The 19,252-nt window shown below is 42.5% G+C and overlaps 1 protein-coding gene across 1 annotated transcript in view; it reads left to right on the forward strand.

Moving 5' to 3' along the window:
• Window positions 1-19,252, forward strand: part of heatr5b (HEAT repeat containing 5B) — a 227,685-nt gene that overhangs the window by 78,528 nt on the left and 129,905 nt on the right. Inside the window, exons 13-18 of the mRNA XM_084321947.1 lie at window positions 2,260-2,369; window positions 2,479-2,642; window positions 8,450-8,625; window positions 10,180-10,285; window positions 10,465-10,655; window positions 15,211-15,370. Of these exons, the coding sequence (XP_084178073.1) occupies window positions 2,260-2,369; window positions 2,479-2,642; window positions 8,450-8,625; window positions 10,180-10,285; window positions 10,465-10,655; window positions 15,211-15,370 (907 nt within the window). The remainder of the gene's footprint in view (window positions 1-2,259; window positions 2,370-2,478; window positions 2,643-8,449; window positions 8,626-10,179; window positions 10,286-10,464; window positions 10,656-15,210; window positions 15,371-19,252) is intronic.

The raw sequence follows: 19,252 nt of genomic DNA on the forward strand, positions 1-19,252 counted from the left end.
CATGATGTCTCAGTCAGTACCATGTATCAGTGAGTACCATGTCTCAGTAAGTACCATGATGTCTCAATGAGTACCATGTATCAGTGAGTACCATGTCTCAGTGAGTACCATGATGTCAGTGAGTACCATGATGTCAGTGAGTACTATGATGTCTCTGTGAGTACCATGTCTCCTTGGAGACCCTTCTTCACAGTAGCTATTTTGACTTGTTGTAGATAAAGGTAAATGAAGGTGTAACCGTAGGTATAGATTATCTATAGATTGGGCGGCTAGGTGGTGTAGTGGGCAAGGCGCTCGCCACCAATGCAGGAGACGCTGGATTCGAGCCCAGCTCTCCGCATTGCTATCAGCTTGGCTGGTCGTTCATACTGACACAATTGGCAGTGTTAGGGGTGGGAAAGCTGATGGGTGGGGATCGGACGTTGTGGACAGCGACTCCTACAGGTCGGTTGGTGCGCCTGCGCAGCAGAATCAGGAAGCGACGGGGGCGGCGTGTCCCCACGCAGACCCCCGCCGCTGAGAGATCGCGCTGTGCAGGTGAAAAGATGCGACGGCTGCTTCCTCGAGTACCGGAGGGGACACGTGATGTAAGGCTTCGTCCACATTGCAGCCGGCTTGTGGGAGGCATGGCCTAACAGCGTTCGAGACAGGGGAGGGTAGAATTGGACGATACGAAATTGGGATGGGAGAAAAATAGAAAATGGGAGAAAAAAGTTGATAAAAAAAATATTATCTATAGATTATAGATTATAAAGTATAGATATGCTTAACGGAATGTAGACCAATCTCAGTCACTCTTATTGTCTGGGACCAAATTCGGTCACGCCCCATTTTGCACGACATCCAGGCTTTTTTTACCGTCAGCGTTTGGGAATTTCATGTCGACAGGTAGATGAAGTGAAATTATACTTATTTTAGAATATATATCAAATTTCATGAGTATTCGTCATCTAAAGACTATTAGATATGAACCTATGTACCCGTAAAAAGTGGGAATCTCTAGAATGTGTTTTGGGCGACGGTGTTTACCGGAAGTGCGGGTAGCCTCTCAGGTTGACGTTATACTATAACTTACACAACACTTTCTGTTGTCAGTAGATGGCAGCATTGGTTTAAAATTAAAAGGTGAAAGGCGGCTACGTGGCGTAGCTGGTCGTTCATACTAATACACATTGGCCGTATTAGGGGGTGGGAAACTGATGGGTGGGGATCGGGCGTTGTGGACAGCGACTCCTACAGGTCGGTTGGTGCGCCTGCGCAGTAGAATCAGGAAGTGTCGGGGGCAGCGTGAGCCTCGCACGCGTTACTCCTCGCCACTGAGAGATCGAGCTGCGCAGGTGAAAAGATGCGACTGCTGTTACCTCAAGTACCGGAGGGGACTTGTGCTATGTATGACTTAGTCCACATTGCAGCCGGCTTGTGGGAGGCAAGAAACAGCGTTCGTGACAGGGGAGGGTTGAATTGTATAATACGAAATTGGGATGGGAGAAAATATAGAAAATGGGAGAAAAAGTGGATAAAAAAAAATAAAAAAAAAAGTGAAAATGTGAAAACTACTAAATTAATACAATTCCCAAGACCTTTAGCACAGGTCACTGGGACGCGTCTATTCTTTGACGCGATCTGAACAGCGTTAAACTATTAATGGGACCTGAGTACAGTGATCGAGAATGGTCACCCAATTATCTTAACAAAAGTGCATAATTAGCATTATGTTTATTGTCTAAACGGGAACATAATGGTACAATTTAAGATTTGAATGTTATCCGCATATAAAGGACAAATAAAACATTGTTAATTTGTAAGAAACCTCAATGAAAACGGCGCAGGGTAAGTTATATTCGCTATTGTTATGAAAATGTGATAGAATCCTATAAAAATGTGGACGCATTTGGTCACCGTGACGTTATCTGATTGATTGATTGATTGATTGAAAAGTTTATTTACAGATTGCAGAATGGGTACACTACAGTACAGCTCAAAATCTCACCATACGATTCCATACAAACACAATATGAAAGAGATAATGTTGCATACAAAATGGTGATTTCGCCCTCTGCTGTACAAACTGTGTAATGGGTGACGGAGAGCTTCTTAAAGTTATGAACTAGTCATCTAATTTGTGATTTCTACTATGGCAGAATAAAATGTAGCTGATTTCACAATAAATTGTTCTGCCCCATGTTACATATTGCATTTGCAATATATTGAATTTCAATATATTTTCCCGTCCCAATTCTACACTGTTGTGTTTCTCAGTATCCCTGCTGTGATCAAGGTCCACGGGGCCCATCTGAAGGCCAGTGCAGCCATGGTCAGACTGAGGTTATACGACATCCTGGCCCTGTTGCCTCCCAAGACGTATGAAGGTAAAACTCTATTCTAATCTCCTTGACGTAGTAAAGCAGCTCTATACGGCAATGAAACATTCTCTTCTCTTCTCTTCTCTCCTCTTCCCTCTCCTCTCCTCTCTTCTAGGTAGTTTTAATGCCTTGCTCAGGGAGCTGGTGGCTGAGTTCACTCTGACCGACAACTCTGCCAACACCACCACGTCTCTGCTGCGCTCCCTGTGCCACTGTGACGACAGCGTGCTGATGGGCTCCTGGCTGCAGGAGACCGACCACAAGTCAATAGAGGACCAGGTGTGAAGTCGTATCTAACCTGCTCACACACATTTACACCAGACATACCGACCACAAGGCAATAGAGCAACTAAAGAAAAACTCAGATAGAGTTTTCCACCCGGCAGCTATGTGTATTTGCCATGTCTCGCGACTCTCGCCCCTTCATCAATGGAAGCCGACACACGTATTCCAATACACATCTCACTACACCCTGCGCATTTATAATTGTGGGAGGGGGGTCTGGTCTTTTGTGTGTAACCCAGACTCGCAATTGATAGGTTTGTTGTCAGAAGCGGTGCTGGTTGGCCGCGATGAAATGGGCTCTGCCTCTGATCTCGAGGCAGAGCATTCGCTTTTGTTAACTCGGAGAAGAAGCGTGGATTTTCCTTGCAGACAAAAACAACACATTGGCAGAGAAATGTGCTGATAATGCGCTGGAAACTCCGTTAGTGGCACTCCAGGATAATCGGCGGAGATTTAGGGGTATTTACTCAGCTTGATGGCTTTTTGTAGGAACAGAATGCAGCCAGGAGGCGCTCAATGATCTTTCGTGTGATGAGCTACTGAAAGTCAAGTTCACTGGACACTGGACAGGCCCTCGCAAAGTTCTGGATATCAGTCCGGAACGAGTACCAAGTGTTGTGTAATGCTGCGCTGATAAAGCGTGTCCCCTTCGCATCAATATACCTCTGTGAGGGTGGATTTTCAGAGTAGAGGCGGATCTCTGCCAAAGCGCACGTGAGCGCATTTTCTTTTCATGTTCTGGCAACATATTTTGGCTAAATATGCCTTGTTTTATAAATGTGTATACAGAAACAATTCCATTGCTTTTGTTGATAATATTCATTCATTTAATTGATAGCATAGTGCTGTAATTTCATTTTCTAAACAACGTGTGCTTTTATTTTATAAAAAAGTTTGAGAACCCCTGCAATTCTCCACTTGCACAATCTGAAAGTAGCCATTTCCGGCTGACTTCCGGTTGCCAATGGCACTTCCTGTCCCATCCAAATACATTGGTTTTAGCTACTTTTCTCCCCTTATTTAAACAACTTTGTCGTCACAGAGAGGCAATGAAACGTTTGTATTATTATAGTATAGAATGTATTTAATAAACAAACGTTTGTCAGCAGGGTTTTTGGGCTGTATTTCATGTAAAAACGTTTACTGTTAGTTTCCTTGCTCAGCCAGCATTAGCTAACCGAAGCTAGTGGTTAAACAGGCCGGATTAGCTTTGAGCTAACTATCTTTCCCGACCCATGTATTCATTCCATTCTAAACATAACGTTAGTTTACAAAACATGACCCGTCTATATAACGTTGAGGAACAAATTATATAGACGGGTAATGTTTTGAACAACTAACGTTACGTTTAGAATGGAATGCATCGGCAAAGATCCGTTAGCTCAAAGCTATTCCGGCCAGTTTATCAACTTCCTGTCATTTAGAAATATGATTTTATAGTGAAAATCATTACCAAAACGTCCGGAAAAACCTAACGGGAGCATTATAGACGGTCATACAAATGTACAAATACTATAAGGTGGCAAGAAATGCACTATAAACAATACTTTACGGCGTCGTTTCTTGCGCTAGCCTCTTGTTAGCCAGCATTAGCCTTAATAGCTTTGAGCTAAGGATCTTTGCCGATGCATAAAGTATTGTTTATAGTGCATTTCTTGCCACCTTATAGCATTTGTATATTTGTATGCTCCCGTTAGGTTTTTCCGGACGTTTTGGTAATGATTTTCACTATAAAATCATATTTCTAAATGACAGGAAGTTGATAAACTGGCCGGAATAGCTTTGAGCTAACGGATCATCTACATGCTTTGGGTGCTTTGGGTGCTTTGATTATTCTATGGATAACGGCCAACACTGCTGAGTGTTGGAACTACCCCCCGGAGAGGAGTCCAGGTGAGACGGCGCTCTACACCAGTGAGGTCGCCTCACGTCTCTCCGTTGTGGACCGGCAGCTACCGTCCACCAGAGGGTCCAGCTGTATTCATCTGCGGCCCGAGGTTCTGTGGGCATCGTGTTCAGGACTCTGAATTCTCCCAAGAAATCGTCGGCCAGATGGGATACCGCCAGCGGCTCTTCTAACCCCCCCTCCTACTGTCTTACAACCAGCGGGACCCCCCCCCCCCTTAGTGTATCCAGCTATAATCATTTAAGTACCATCGCTATAGTTCCCTAAAGAACCGGGTTGTATACTTACTCCCTGCGTAACCAGAGATTGGACATTCAATGTTGATTTACCTACGAATACTCATTTGCCATACAAGTGCATTTCAAATCATAAATGTCATCAAGTGAACGTTGTATATACCCTTTGCTATATAAAATATTCGATTTGTACATTTGTGTGGACTTCGTTTCATCAGGTGGGAAAGTGTTCATCATATCTATATCATGTACTGGATGGCCAGAAGTTAAAGTACAAGAGGTAGTGGTTTAATAATACCATACTTATCAATACAGTCAGGGAATTGTACCCCTCAGTTACAGTAACCATGTCAAAACAGCAGTCAAAGTGTATTTTCAGCATTACATTGGTTTACCAACGATTCTAACTGTTATTAGTGAAATATAAGATTATAGAAATCTCAGGGTATTGAGTCGGAATCCGGCGCATATTGACGGGAGGAAGTGGCATAGCCAAAAGTGAGTAGTTTTGAAGGAAGAGACCCAGGGCTTTCGATGGGCTTTCGAATTTAGAAAAACTTCACTACCCAGCTCACGCCAGCCCCTGTCAATCATCTGACTTCTGGATTTACTTTTTTATTTCTCTTATTTTTCGGGATTATCTCCCACAAACGTCAACGTTATTGCCATAAAACAGAAATCAGTTAATTTCTCGACCTTTCTGTGAATGTCTAGCAAAAAACGGCGTAGCAATCTGATGAAAAATGGTGGAGAAATTGACATTATAAAAAAGTAACTGTACTTACAGTAGATTTCATTCACGGTTTGTGAATCACACCTGGTGTTACTAAATCCAGATTGAACTCTTCCATTGGAAAGGGGAGATTTGGCCCTATCCAGATGTGCAACTTGGCCATAATAAGGTAATTTATAGGCCTGATATTCTATATTCTATAATCATACTTCAAATTGCATGGGTCCGGATGGCAGAATTCAGTACTGTATCTACAAAACCTTCTGTTTAATCATCTTCCCTTTATTAATTTGCTTAGATTCTTTGTACATGTGATCTCAAGAAGGTGCTGAATGAGCTCAGTGGCAATTTTTCATGTCTGGTCAATTCTAGCATGGTGTTATTCACAGTCAAAGATTTAAATTTTTTAATAGAATCTCCTTTGGTTCATTACAATTTACTCCAGCCTAGTAACAGACACAATATTTCTGACACTGGGAATACATTCCCCGAGATCCATAGATGTCCCTAGATACCAAGAACATGCAAATGGACCTTGTAGAAGTGGAGCAATCTTCCATTTACTTGGGTATTTTTTTTTTAAGCGAATTTTCAGAAAATAGGGCTAGGGCTTAAGAGGTTGTGTTTCTTTTTCAAATGTAGCCGAGAGTAAAGACCCTAACCCTATCAAAACAGCAGTCAACGTGTATATTCCGCACTATGTTTGTTCACCAGTGATTTTAAGTGTTATTAGCGAAATCTGAGTTTATAAAAATCTCTGCGCATTGCATCGGAAACCCGATGATTTAGACGTGAGGAAATTACGCCGTCATGAATCGAGACCCAGGGCTTTCGTTGGACGTTGACATTTCATAAAACTACACTACCCAGCTCACACCAGCCGCTGTCAAAGTTGCAAAGAATATTATATGCGAAAGATTCTGACGTTATTTTCGTGATTATATCTTAACGGGTCGAACAAAACTGAACGTTATTGCCAGCGGAGCTATGGACTAGGGATGGGCATGAGTAATCGATTACTCGTAGCTATGAGAAAAATCAACAAAAAAAATCGAAATAATACGTTTTTATGAGAAAAAAAAAAATATATATATATATATTTTTTTTTAAACATATCTTTTCACATGTATGTGTAAGATTATAACTGTTTGTTGGTTTCCTTAAACATATATACGTGAATGAACAAAAATAAGTAAATTCTAATATATATACCGTATATATATATTATTTAAAAAAAATATACTTTTCGAGTAATACACGATCAATCGAGTATAGCATGCGATCAATCGATCTGGATTTTTCTTTCAAATGCCCATCCCTACTATGGACATTATGGTCTTTGCTGCCCTGTAACGGGCGCCTGGTGGTATTAAATCCAGATTTAACTGCCATTGGAAAGAGGAGATTTGGCCCGATCCATAGATGTATGACTTGGCCATAATGGTCATTTATAGGCCTGATATTCTATATTATATATTCATATTTCAAATAGCGTGTCCGGGTGGCAAGATTCTGTACTGTATCTACAAAAAACCCTGTAAATCATCTGCCCATTATTCATTTGCTTAGACTTTTCACATGTGGTCAATGTTAGCATGGTGTTATTCACAGTCAAAGATGGAAAAGAATTATTGTATTCTCCTTTGGTTCATTACAATTTACTCAAGCATAGTAACAGACACAATATTTCTGACACTGGGAATACATTCCCGATGTCCCTAGATGCCAAGAACATGCACTTGTAGAAGTGGAGTGATCTTCCATTTACTTGGGTATGTACTTTTAGGTGACTTTTCTGAAAATATGGCTAGGGCTTAAGAGGGTAAAGGTAGAATCTGTAATGCCATCAAACAACCACCTCTTGCTCGCTATTGCACTTTGTTTAAATGGGTTGGAGTTTAGCAACTTATTATAGTGTGAGCTTCTCCAGACCTCTCTTGGCAGACCACTCAACTCCAACCCACACATCAGACCAAAACAAAAAAATGCATTCCTGTTTAACAGCATTACAGATTTGACCTTTAAGGCCCGGTGTCCACCAGACACCCCTCTCTTTCTCATGTCCTTCACTGACATCAGCAAAGTTACCTGAATGCTGCCAACATGGTCTGCCCTCAGCAGTTATGAGACAGTAGCTTAGAAAAAACAAATGGTAAATAAATGCTAAATGGTTTTTATATAACAGCTTTTATCCAAAGCACTTTACAATTTGTTCCTTACATTCACCCACACATTCACACACCGACAGCGGAGGCAACCATACAAGGTGCCAACCTGCTCATCGGGAGCAATTAGGGGTTAAGTGTCTTGCTCAAGGACACTTCGACACGCTGCCCGGGAACCTCCGGATTACCAGACGACTGCTCTACCTCCAGCTGTCAAGGAGCAGTGGTGGTCTTGCAGCCTAATGCATGCTTCACTGTGGTCCTGTACAGCTCAGTGCTTAGCAATGTCACTGACGCGGCCAAGGTCACAGGTTCGATTCCCACTGGGGCTGCCGGTACTGGAAAATGTTCATCATTCATTCACTGATTAATTTAATTTGTATTTGTTCCATTCATGGTAATGCACAGGGAGGCATAGCTCCGTAAAAGAAAAGAAAACAGTATTTCATACTCAAAGCACCTCTCAATTTGCACATTCCATGAGCGAAAAGGAGCAGGGAGAAGAACATTTTGCCTGCCCCCTTACTCAAAACAATACATAAACGATATAAATAGATGGTCTGTCAATTACGCTTATTTAAGCCTAATAACATGAGTAAATGTATTTAATTATTATTCAAATGTAATATGAATTAATAATAAAATAAGAATAGTTTAAAGCTATTACCCCTCAACTTCATAAAGTCTGAATGTTTAGTGTTTAATGTTGTTGTCTTCACTCAGCTGCAGCCTAACCGTGTTTAATGGTGTTGTTCATGCAGCTGCAGCCTAACAGTGCGTCTGGCAGTGGAGCTCTGGAGCACGACCCCTCCTCCATCTACCTGCGTGTCCCTGTGGGCGAGGCCATCCCTGGGCCCCTCCCCCTGGGCGTGTCCGTCATCGACGCCTCTGTCGCTCTCTTCGGTGTGGTCTTCCCACACGTCTCCTTTAAACACAGGTGGTCAGACATTTTTAGTCCTTTCAAAGTGTGTGTTTCTGTCCTATGGATGTAAATCCTGATCAGAAAGTTCAAGATTCAAGAGTTTTATTCATCTCATACATACCAGGGCATACAGTGAAATGCAGTTGGCCATGCTTGCTTCGATTGTGCAATAAAAACAATAGTAATAATTAGGGGTGGGAATCACCAGTTTAATCACGATACGATACGATATCGATTCTTTGGACAACGATACGATATTATCCGATATCACACAGTCTGCCACGATACGATACGATTCGATTCAGGTGCCTGCGATCGATATGAGACGATATTATGTGCCCATTTAATACAATCGTAACATTTAAATCAACAAAAAAAAAGGCAATGGAAATATCATGACATTTTTATTTTTGAGCTCCAGACATTTAAATGAAAAACAATCTATTGTTTTTAATACAAATAGACCTCCTGTTCACTGTTTTTGGTTCGTTTTTCTTTTTTTTCTCTATTAATATCCTATTCACTGTCACAGAGCTGTATTTTGGCTGGAAAAGCATATTGGGAGTCCCAAGGTGCAGTACCGGCCAGATCCTGTTAGTGGGGCTATCCTGAGAATGCACCCTCCCCACTTAGTGACAAGGATTGCAAAGCAGGTTAGATGCATTGGACCCGTTGTGGAATAAAACAGCAGGGACATGTTTTGGGTCACAGAATAGGCACACTAGTCTTGCTCTAGTGACGCTCTAGACGCTACTGCTGTTGATGTTAAACGGAGTTTCACAACACTGGGCGCGGGGCGATGACGTCGCCGTCGCCGGATTTTCAAAATAAGAGTATCGCAATATGAATCGATCTTTTTACGTGGCATCGATCCTATTTGATTATTGATAATAGATCGATATATCGATCTGGATCGATGTATCGTCCCACCCCTAGTAATAATAATAAAAAAGATAACTAGATTTTGACAGTTCAGTTCAGTTATTTACCAGTTCCGATACTTCATATTCAGTACCAGGTCTAAAATGATGCTTTATATGGAAATATATTTAAAATAATCTTTCTTGAATTAAAACATGTTTCATTATATAGTATATTTTTTAGGGATGCTCGATATTGGCTTTTTTACCTATACCGATATTGTCCAACTCTTAATTTCCGATACCGATATCAACCGATATATGCAGGGTTTCCCCACCCAAAAAACGGAATAATTTCAGGTAATTAACATTACATATCTCTTGTTGTGGAATTAACACAACATTATGCATACTTTTGACAATAAATAAAATCAGAATTTGTTCTAACTTGCTTGCCTGGGTAAATAAAGGTTATAGAAATGTAAAAGAAAAAAAAAAGAAAAAATGTAAACCGATACCGATATTTTACATTTTATATATTACATTTTAATGCCGATATCGGCCGATAATATCGGACATCCCTAATATTTTTACTATAATTGAATCCGCTCAATTGGTGATTGCTCAGTTGTTTTCCTCAATATAAATGCCCAGACAGTAGACACTAGAAGGAAACCTATAATTGTGTCTGGTTGTTTGTGTGTTTCAGGCTCCAGATGTTGGACCACTTTGCAGAGTGCATAAAGCAGGCTAAGGGAGTCCGCCAGCAAGCCGTGCAGCTCAACATCTTCACTGCTGTACTCAGTGCCCTCAAGGTGAGAGAGAGAGAGAGAGAGAGAGAGTGCCTCAAGGTAAGAGTGAGCCTGTGCCCTCAAGGTGAGAGAGAGACAGTGCCCATGCCCTCAAGGTGAGAGAGAGAGAGAGAGAGCCCCCTTATGTAACAGATATTGCATATTGGTCAATAACGTCTTGCTTCCTCCTCCCTGACCGACAGGGTCTGGCAGAGAACAAGAGCACCCTTGGTCCCGAGGAGGTTCGTAAGTCGGCCCTGGCCCTGGTGATGGGAGCGCTGGACAACCCCAACCCCATCCTGCGCTGCGCTGCCGGGGAGGCCCTGGGCAGGATGGCCCAGGTGGTGGGAGAGGCCACCTTCATCGCCAGGATGGCCCAGTACAGCTTCGACAAGTGAGGGGCCCAACACAGCTGTGTAACCATAGACTGAGCTCATGGTTTAGCTGGAGAAAGCGATACTGGTTTCATGGTTCCATGTTATGAAAATATCCAGAGTATATATATATTTTTTGCCTTTCTATAATTTTCTCCCATCCCCCAATTTTTGTCGTTATGCCACCTTCCTGGTCGTTGCGTGCATTGTCTGAGGAGGGTGTAGAGTCTGTAGACTATCACATGCCTCCTCTGATACATGTGGAGTCGCCAGCCGCTTCTTTTTACCTGACAGCGAGGAGTTTCACTGGGAGAACGTAACGCATGCAGAGGTTCACGCTAACTTCCCAAGATCCCCTCCCTGCTGAACAGGCGTCCCAACCGACCAGTAGGAGTCGCTGTTTGCAATGACCAGGACTCATGTCCCACCAGCTTCCCACCAGCAAACACTGACAATTGTGTTGGTAGGGACGACTGACCAAGCCGGAGGAACCCAGAGTCTCTGTGGTGGTAGGCGAGGGCTTAGTCCACTACGCTACCCAGCCACACCTAGTGCTTAGACCTCTACACTACCCAACCACACCTAGTGCTTAGACCTCTGCACTACCCAACCACCCCTTATTTGCCTGGGCGGAACAGCACTCACAATAAATAGATGATCAGTGGATTATTACATGTCATCAGTTGATCCCCGGTAAACAGATCCTTTCTTTACGTTTATTTACCGATGTGGGTGTGAGGTCCACATTGAACACAAAGTCCCTTATCATTTCTCTAGCTGGGTAGAAGCTCACTGGGTAGACGTCTAGATCAAGGGTACCCGTAGGGTCTTAAGCTGAATTCTAGGTCTTGAAAAGTATTTAAAAGGTCTTAAAATGTATTGGATTAAGGTTGGTTCTTCTATGTTGTGATAACTTCATGGTATTTAAATGTGTTTGGGGGAAACGTCTGGGCTGCACAGTAAGCAGTGCAGTAACATCACTCCCCCCAACAATTCATACGCTCTAGTAATTAGTCAGTCATTTTCCTTGAATGAATGAATGAATGAAAACTTTATTAACAGATTGCAGAATGGGTACAGTACAGTACAGCTCAATACATACAATTGTTAAGGGGATGTGGAGTGGGGGGGGGGGGGGGGGTTGGGTAGGAGGGGTGGGTGGGGACTGTACATTGGAGGTGGTTGGGTGGGGGGGGGGTTGGGTAGGAGTGGGGGGGGGGGGGTTGGGTAGGAGTGGGGGGGGGGGTTGGGTAGGAGGGGTGGGTGGGGGACACTGTACAACTGTACAAACAACACTGTACATTGGATTATTGACAAGACCATACTTGGTAATTTACTGTACATTGGAGGGGGTTGTGTTCGGACATTTACAGGGGCCAGTTTCGAGTTGCAGTCTCCCTTAGGTGTTTTTTGAGAGTGTTTTTGAAAGTGGGTAGTGATTCACATTCCTTTACAGCTTTGGGTAGGGCGTTCCACATTGATGTGGCATAATTGCGAAACGTGTTTAGTCCCTTGTTTGAGCCGAATCTGGGTTTAACATGATTTGTGGAGCTCCCTCTGGTGTTGTGATCGTGGTATTCACTGACCTTTGGGAAGTATTTTGTCATGTACATGGGTACCTTGGTCGTGTAGTGTATCTTGTAGACCAGGCCCATTGCAAGTTGCTGTACTCTGTCGTCTACTCTAAGCCATCCTAGGTTGTCAAAGTGGGCAGGGGTGAGGTGGGTTCTAGGAGTAAGGTCAAGCAGTAGTCTGACCAGTTTGTTTTGAGATGTTTGTAATTTTGTTTTTAGCGCCTTTGAGGTGCTTTGGTACCATGAGGTGCAAGCATAGTCGTAGTACCCTTGAATGAGTGCTCCTGCTAGAGTCTTCAGGGTATTCTTGTTTACCAGTGAGGAGATCCGGTACAAGAAACGAGTTTGTTGGTTGACTTTTTTTATTACATTGGATGCCATTTTGTCACAGGAAAGATTTGCCTCTAGGATGGAACCCAGGTAGGTAATATCTTCTTTCCTTGTGACAATATTGTCACCCACTGTAACTGAGAAGCCGTCGGTCTTGCTGAGTTTGTTATTTGAACCGAAGAGAATGGACTCTGTTTTGCCCATGTGTAATGATAGTTTGTTATCAGCGAGCCATATGCAGATTTTGCCTAGTTCTGAGCTGAGGGTTTTTTCAACCTGTAACTTGTTCTTGTCAGAGACCAGCAGGGCTGAGTCGTCCGCAAACAGGAACAAGTTGCAGTCACAAGCTGACGACATGTCATTTGCATAAATTAGGAACAGTAGCGGACCTAGTATGCTTCCTTGTGGAACACCACAGTTTACTGTGAGGGGGGGGGGATAGGGTACCGTTTACCTCCACCATCTGCTCTCTCCCCTCCAGGTAGGATTGCATCCAGCTCACTGATAGACTATCAAAACCAATTGCTTTTAGCTTGTCAATCAGAATGGTGTGATTGACAGTGTCGAAGGCCTTTTGTAGGTCCAGCATGACCATGCCGCAGTATTTGCCCGCGTCCACCTCTTGTTTGATGTGGTCGTTTAAATAGAGAAGGCATGTGTCAGTGGAGTGGGATGTTCTGAAGCCAGATTGGAATTCGTAGATTCGATTTTTTTCCGCAAGGTATTTTTCGACCTGTTCGTATACAATTTTTTCCATGACTTTCGAGATGGAGGTAAGGATAGAAACAGGGCGGTAGTTGCCTGGGTCTAATTTACTGCCTTTTTTGTGCAGAGGGGTCACTCTCGCAATTTTGAAGTCCTTGGGGACGTGTCCCTGTTTTATGGAGAGGTTTATTATGTGTGTGATGACTGGGGTGATGGCGGCTGCTGAGTCTCTGAGGAATTTGGAGGGGATGTTGTCATGGCCAGTGGCCTTGTTGGGTTGGAGGGCGCTCAGTTTTTTGAGTACCTCATCTGTTGTTACCATTTCCAGTTTGAAGTCGTCTTTGTGGACCCCTAGGTTCTTGTAGTATGCTACTATGTGTTCTACCCCATAATGCCCTGAGTGGGAGGGTAGTTTGTTTACCAGTGTTGTGGCTATGTTTGTGAAGAAACTATTTAAGTAATTGGCTACATCCAGCTTTTCTGTGATGAGCGTGTTGTCCGTCTTTATGTTTATGTTTGAGAATCTGGTTTTAAGTTTTTTACTGCAGCCTAGTTGGTTATTGAGTAATTTCCAAAGTTCACGCGGTTTGTTTTTGTTTTCCTCGGTTTTGTCATTGATGAATTTTTTCTTTGCTGTTTTGATCATGGAGTTTACATCATACCTTTTTGCCAGTATGGCCCTGAAATAGGTATTCGATTCTATTGAAAATGGTCTTAAAAAGGAACCCTGTAGATCCTTTGGTTGCCTTCACAGCAGAGTTCTCCACGCATTTATTCTGAATGTCTCTTACGTGTGTGAATATATCTGCGCTTGTTTAATGCACAGCAGCAGTTGACAAACAAACGCCTCCAGTTCAGTTACTTACTTTATTGTTCCAAGGTATAAAAACACAATAAACACACATGAATACACAATACAGTACAAATACAATAAGACTCGCTGCCCGGGAAGACTAATTCATAATCAAAGTCAAAGTCATGTTTATTGTAATTTTTCCATGGGACATGGAAGCACGAAATACAGTACTCAGGTCTCTGTTATAGCCAGTAAATACTAAAAGAACTAAATATATACTCAAATAAATACTGATCCTCATGATAAACATGCAAACGGATTCAATAATATCATTCAATAAAAAAAACAGTCCGTGCATCAGCTGGTGTAAATGAGATGTCTGGTAAACTGCATCCGATGGTCCTCTGTGCTGCAGACCTAGATTCTATACAATAAACACGTATGAATGGTCTTAAAAAGGAACCCCATGGTGATATTTGTCGCATGTCTTCCCCACATCTCCTCCCGTTTGCCCTCTCCTCTATCGGTCCTGTGTGACCTGAAAAGCTGTAAAAATGCAAAATAAAAAAAATAAAATAAAGGAACCCTGTAGATCCTTTGGATGCCTTCACATGTCCCTTTTAAGTTTTAAGTGTCATAGGGCGGCCGGGTAGCGCAGCGGACTAGGCATCTGTCTACCACCGCAGAGACACTGGTATCGAATCCGGCTGTCAGCGGTGCCCCCGGCTTGGCCATACTGGTGTCATACTGACACAATTGGCGGTGTCAGCGGGAGGGAAGCCGGTGGGTGGTATACTGGTCATTGTAAACAGCGACTCCTACAGGTCGGTCAGGGCGCCTGCACAGCGAGGGAAGGAACTGGTGAAGGTAGTGTGATCCTCCCACGCGCTACACTTCACCAATGAGAGTCCGCGCTGTCAGGTGAAAAGAGGCTGCTGGCTGTCTCCTATGTATCGGAGGAAGCATCTGATAGACTTCAGGGCTCCCTAGACTGGCAAGTAGCGGGCAAAGTCGCAGAATGACCAGGAATGGGAGGGGGGAATTGGCATAACAACTAAATTGGGATGGGAGGAAAATACAGAAAAAATAGGAGGAGAAAAAGTAAATTAAAAAAAAATTGTTTTATGTGTCATCATGTGACCCGTGTCCCCTGTCCTGTCCCGTGTCCAGGCTGAAGTCGGCCCGGGACGTGGTGTCCAGGACGGGTCATTCTCTGGCTCTGGGCTGTCTCCACCGCTATGTGGGAGGGATCGGCTCGGGTCAGCACCTCAAGACCAGCGTCAGCATCCTATTGGCTCTGGCCCAGGATGGCTCCTCCCATGAGGTCCAGGTAAGTGGCATCACTTAGGAGTACATGTTCTGATCTCCACCATTATCTTTCAGGGCTGTCAAATGTGCCCTTGAGCAAGGCACATAACCCCCAACTGCTCCAGTTGAGCTGGTCGTAGGACAGTAGAAGGTCTGGGTTATAGAGGGCTATGGCTGCTCTTAGGTGTGAATGTTCATAACAGTGTAAAGCGGGGTGCTGCTGAAAATAGCTAGTGTGCTTCATCAACCTTGCTTGAACATTCTTAACACTTTGAGTGCCAACGACGAGAATCCTCATTATTTCATGCCAACCGTTCAGTGCCAACGACGAGAAATCTCGTTATTAATCGTTATTTTTTTATTAGTGATTTCCATTCATTTTTCATCAATCTAGCCTCACGTTACCACTGGGACTCTCTCTGAGCTCAAACAGGGAAAATACCGCCCCCTATCGTATCCCGGATGGTAATGCACCCTTTGGATTGGACTGAATGAAAACGCATGGGGAAAAGAAAATCCGGAATCCACATTTTACTTGTCAGGCATGTAATCCGAGCCGATTGCAGTCTTTGTGGTCCCTCAGAACAGCGTGGAATATGTGTTTCGAGCACCCAGCGTTGGATCAATAAACACGATCGATATTTGGAATGGCGATCAGGAATTGGGTAATCAGAGTTTTTTTCACAGATATATCAATGTGTCCCCTATGTGTGTGTGTGCTGATCAGGAAATAAGAATAGATTTTTCAGCCCGCTTCTCTAGCGTGCATAAGTACACATATACTATCTAGTGTTTATTTGAAAACGATTCATAAATAGCCCGAAAAATGACAACGTTTTTTGTGTATTCCAGTAAAGGGTAACACACACTGCAGCACCCACTCTCCACACTTTAGATCACACAAACACACTTTATATTTATTGATAAAGGATTTGCACTACAACTCGTACACCTACTGTAAATTGTACCTAAATTGCACCTCATCCCATTTCTGCCTTGCACTATATAGTATTGTATATTAGTACACTGCATAGTATTGTATATTATATGGTAACTCAGTTACGTCTATTCTGCATCGAACATTGTACATATGTCTATACTGAACACTGTGACCTCATTTTTTTACTTCTAATTTACATGCTATACTATGTTATTTTATTTCATACTTATCTTGTCTTGCACAGTCTCTGGAGCGTAACAGTAAGAAGCATTTTGTATAAAAGTATTCTGTTCTTCTGTATGACAACTATTAAAGAAACTTGAAACTTGAGGGCGATTCCTGCAGAATCACTTTTTTTCTGGAAATTTCCAAAAACGAGCGTTTTTCAAAATGGTATAAAACAGAAATGTACAGATGAAAAAAACAATCCGTTTTGACAATGTTGACTGCAAGCAAGTCATTGATAAGCGACAGGCGTATTAGACACATAGCCATAATTTAAGATATAGTTTATGCGTTCGCAAATGTGCTCGCCCTCTCATTGAACTCAAGCGCTAAATCGTGCGCCCCCTGCTGGCACTCAAAGTATTAATGAGACCAGGACACAGAGTGTGTTATGAATTGTCTCCACTAAACAGGGTTTAGCCGTGCTGTGGCCTTGTCTCCACTAGCCAGGGTTTAGCCGTGCTGTGGCCTTGTCTCCACTAGCCAGGGTTTAGCCATGCTGTGGCCTTGTCTCCACTAGCCAAGGTTTAGCCGTGCTGTGGCCTTGTCTCCACTAGCCAGGGTTTAGCCGTGCTGTGGCCTTGTCTCCATTAGCCAGGGTTTAGCTGTGCTGTGGCCTTGTGTCCACTAGCCAGGGTTTAGCTGTGCTGTGGCCTGTCTGGTACACAGTGAGCGTCTCCATTGTCTTTAGAACCTGGACAAACCTGGCTGAACCCCGGCTGAGACTGACACCTTTCACATTCTGGCCAGACCTGAGACAATGCTGGGACTGTTGTATCATCATGGTTTAGCTAATTTTGAAAGGTTGTCTAGCAACCAGAGAGTTTACAAGAAACGCAATGGAGGAACCATACCAAACCCAACCATACCATGCTAGACCATGGCTATCCCCAGCCAGGCTGAACATGGCTAATGGAGACACAAACCCAACCATACCATACCATGCTAGACCATGGCTAGCCCCAGCCAGGCTGGACATAGCTAATGGAGACACAACCCTAACCATACCATATCATGCTAGACCATGGCTAGCCCCAGCCAGGCTGGACATGGCTAATGGAGGCTAACTGATCTCACACAAAGCACATTTCCAGCAAGCCGCCACTAGGGGCAGAGAGTGAATGAGTGAGTGAATGAGTAAATAGCCTAGTGACAATGCCCCCAACATTTTTAGATACCCCTACCGGAGGTAGAACAAAACACAAGAATGTTTTTCCTCATCTCTAAGGTCTCCCATATATGAAATGGATTATTGTATAAAAATATTTTACTGCAAAAATTGTTAAATTGATAGATATTGTTATACACCCCCAAAGGAAAAAATAACCAAAATATAGCCTGGCCGTATGGGAGTTGAGACATATAAACTCATGTAGATTGATAATACAAGCTCCAAGAGCTTTCAAACTTGACATGCTAGCAGTCAGAGAGTTTCTTAACCTAATAGAAAAACCTGGATGTGAATATCTTTATGCATGTAGGAAATATATACCTATGTACACATACTTAAAATAAGCGGAAATGTAAAGAATTTATATCTATGCAGAATGTTCTCATTTACTTTGTAGTAGCTCTGCCATGGATTGTCATAGAAACACAGATGAAGGTTTTTCCGGAAAGGTGTGGTTGTGCTGAATCCAGCAATACCACATGTGCAAATATAGCAAAAGTGCGACAATTTATTAATCAAAACGATGCTGAGAAGCTAATTCATGCATTCATATCTAGCCGGTTAGACTACTGTAATGCACTTTTCACGGGTCTCCCTAAGAAAACCACAGAGAGGCTTCAGCTAATCCAAAACTCTGCAGCCCGACTGCTAACTAGAACCAAAAGGAGAGAGCACATTAGTCCAGTCTTAGCTGCTTTACAGGGACCTAGCTACATCACCAACACTCTAATAAATTACAGGCCAGCAAGAACAATATTGATGAATTTATGACTGTGTGCCATTATTACTATCAACTGTAATAATTGTGGAATATTACTATAATGATGCACTGTAATTTTAAGAGCACTACTCTGTTGTCATTCAAAATTGAACTATTTTATCACACTTTTTACTTCTTACTGATGCACTGCTCTATTATGTTAAATACCCTGTTGTATGTCCGTTCTATTTTATAATTTTTAGACTATTTTTAAACTGAATTATTTTAAACAATTTTTGTTATTTGTATTACTGAATGAAACTGTAAACAGAGAACCTATTGGGATACTAGATCCTAATGTGAAACACTGTGATTTACCTTACCTTGCTACCTCTATCTTTTTCATGCTCGCTTATGCCTGTATTTTTTACTGTTGTGAAGCACTTTGAACTGCAACTTCTGTATGAAAAGTGCTATACAAATAAAGGTATTATTATTATTATAAATATAGCATGCATGGTCAGGGAGTTACATCAGTAAATGTATGAGGTGTCCTAAATGAAAGAAAATGAAACATTGACATAATGAAGTCTTCAGTCCAAAGCCCATTATCAGTGGTGAGAAGCATGTTGACTAATTCAATGTTACTGCAAAGTAAAGTCATTTGAGGTAATGTTCTGGTCTATAATGTTAATATATTTATGATACATTTAATAAACGATACATTTCATATGATACTGTACATTTTATGATACTTCATATGGAAACAAAGATCCAATTGAATCAGGTTGAATTGAAATAGAACACCTTTATTTCAATCTACAGCAACACATCACCGTCACTGATCTACATTATCATCAGTGACAAA

Source organism: Notolepis coatsorum (genome assembly GCF_963971535.1).
Source record: "Notolepis coatsorum genome assembly, chromosome: 9".
NCBI lineage: Eukaryota > Metazoa > Chordata > Actinopteri > Aulopiformes > Paralepididae > Notolepis > Notolepis coatsorum.